Below are 663 nucleotides of genomic sequence, written 5' to 3' on the forward strand. Positions count from 1 at the left end.
CGCAAGTGGGGAAGCAGGGGCTGCAGCCACCAACATACTCACGTGGGAAAGACGATGACTCGGCCTGAGGAGGTCAGGGAGGCCACCGGTGCCACCCGGGACACCAGCATGTCCAGCAGCCAGGGGACCTGCAGGGGAGGAACGGGGAGGATGCGGGACGTCCTCGTCACGGCTGAGGCGCTGGGGACACGAGGAGCCCGAGGTGGGGAGAGCTGACAGCAGCACAGCACTCGCACGGCCCGAGCAGCCGGCCAGCTCCTGGTGAGCCGTGTGCGGGCAGCTCTGGGCTCGTGGGACTGCCCAGGCCACGCAGAAACTACAGCTTACCTTGAAAACCACTTTTTCTAGGTTCTCCTTCCCGCTGATCTTCGCCAGGAAGTCATAGTAGAACTTGATGTGCACTCCTGTTCCCTCGATGAGGAGCACTCCTATGTCCTTCAGGACAAAGGCGATGTCCTCCCCCTTCCTCAGGCAGTGGGAGACAAGGGACGTTGTGCCAAATATGCAGGCCTTCCCAGTCTGCCGGCTCACAGATGCGGCCGCGGCCACCTCAGCGTATTTGAGGGCCTCCAGCTCCTTGTGGCCTGGAAAACCACACGGCAGAGTTTGTCGTGCTGGAAGCGGCTCTTCCATGGCTGCTTCCCAAGTGCTGCTCATTGCAGT

General features: G+C 61.8%; 1 protein-coding gene across 1 annotated transcript; it reads right to left on the minus strand.

Annotated features, from left to right (window-relative positions):
• Positions 1–92: 92 nt before the first annotated feature.
• Positions 93–656, minus strand: LOC109364854 (coiled-coil domain-containing protein 81-like; the record flags this gene model as incomplete). Its single annotated transcript, XM_019611450.1, has 2 exons — positions 328–656; positions 93–128 (listed from the first exon to the last, which is right to left on the minus strand). Coding segments are annotated over exons 1-2 (342 nt in total), but the record flags the coding sequence as incomplete, so codon positions are not given.
• Positions 657–663: the final 7 nt, after the last annotated feature.

Source organism: Meleagris gallopavo, unplaced genomic scaffold, assembly GCF_000146605.3.
Source record: "Meleagris gallopavo isolate NT-WF06-2002-E0010 breed Aviagen turkey brand Nicholas breeding stock unplaced genomic scaffold, Turkey_5.1 ChrUn_random_7180001929899, whole genome shotgun sequence".
NCBI classification, from domain to species: domain Eukaryota; kingdom Metazoa; phylum Chordata; class Aves; order Galliformes; family Phasianidae; genus Meleagris; species Meleagris gallopavo.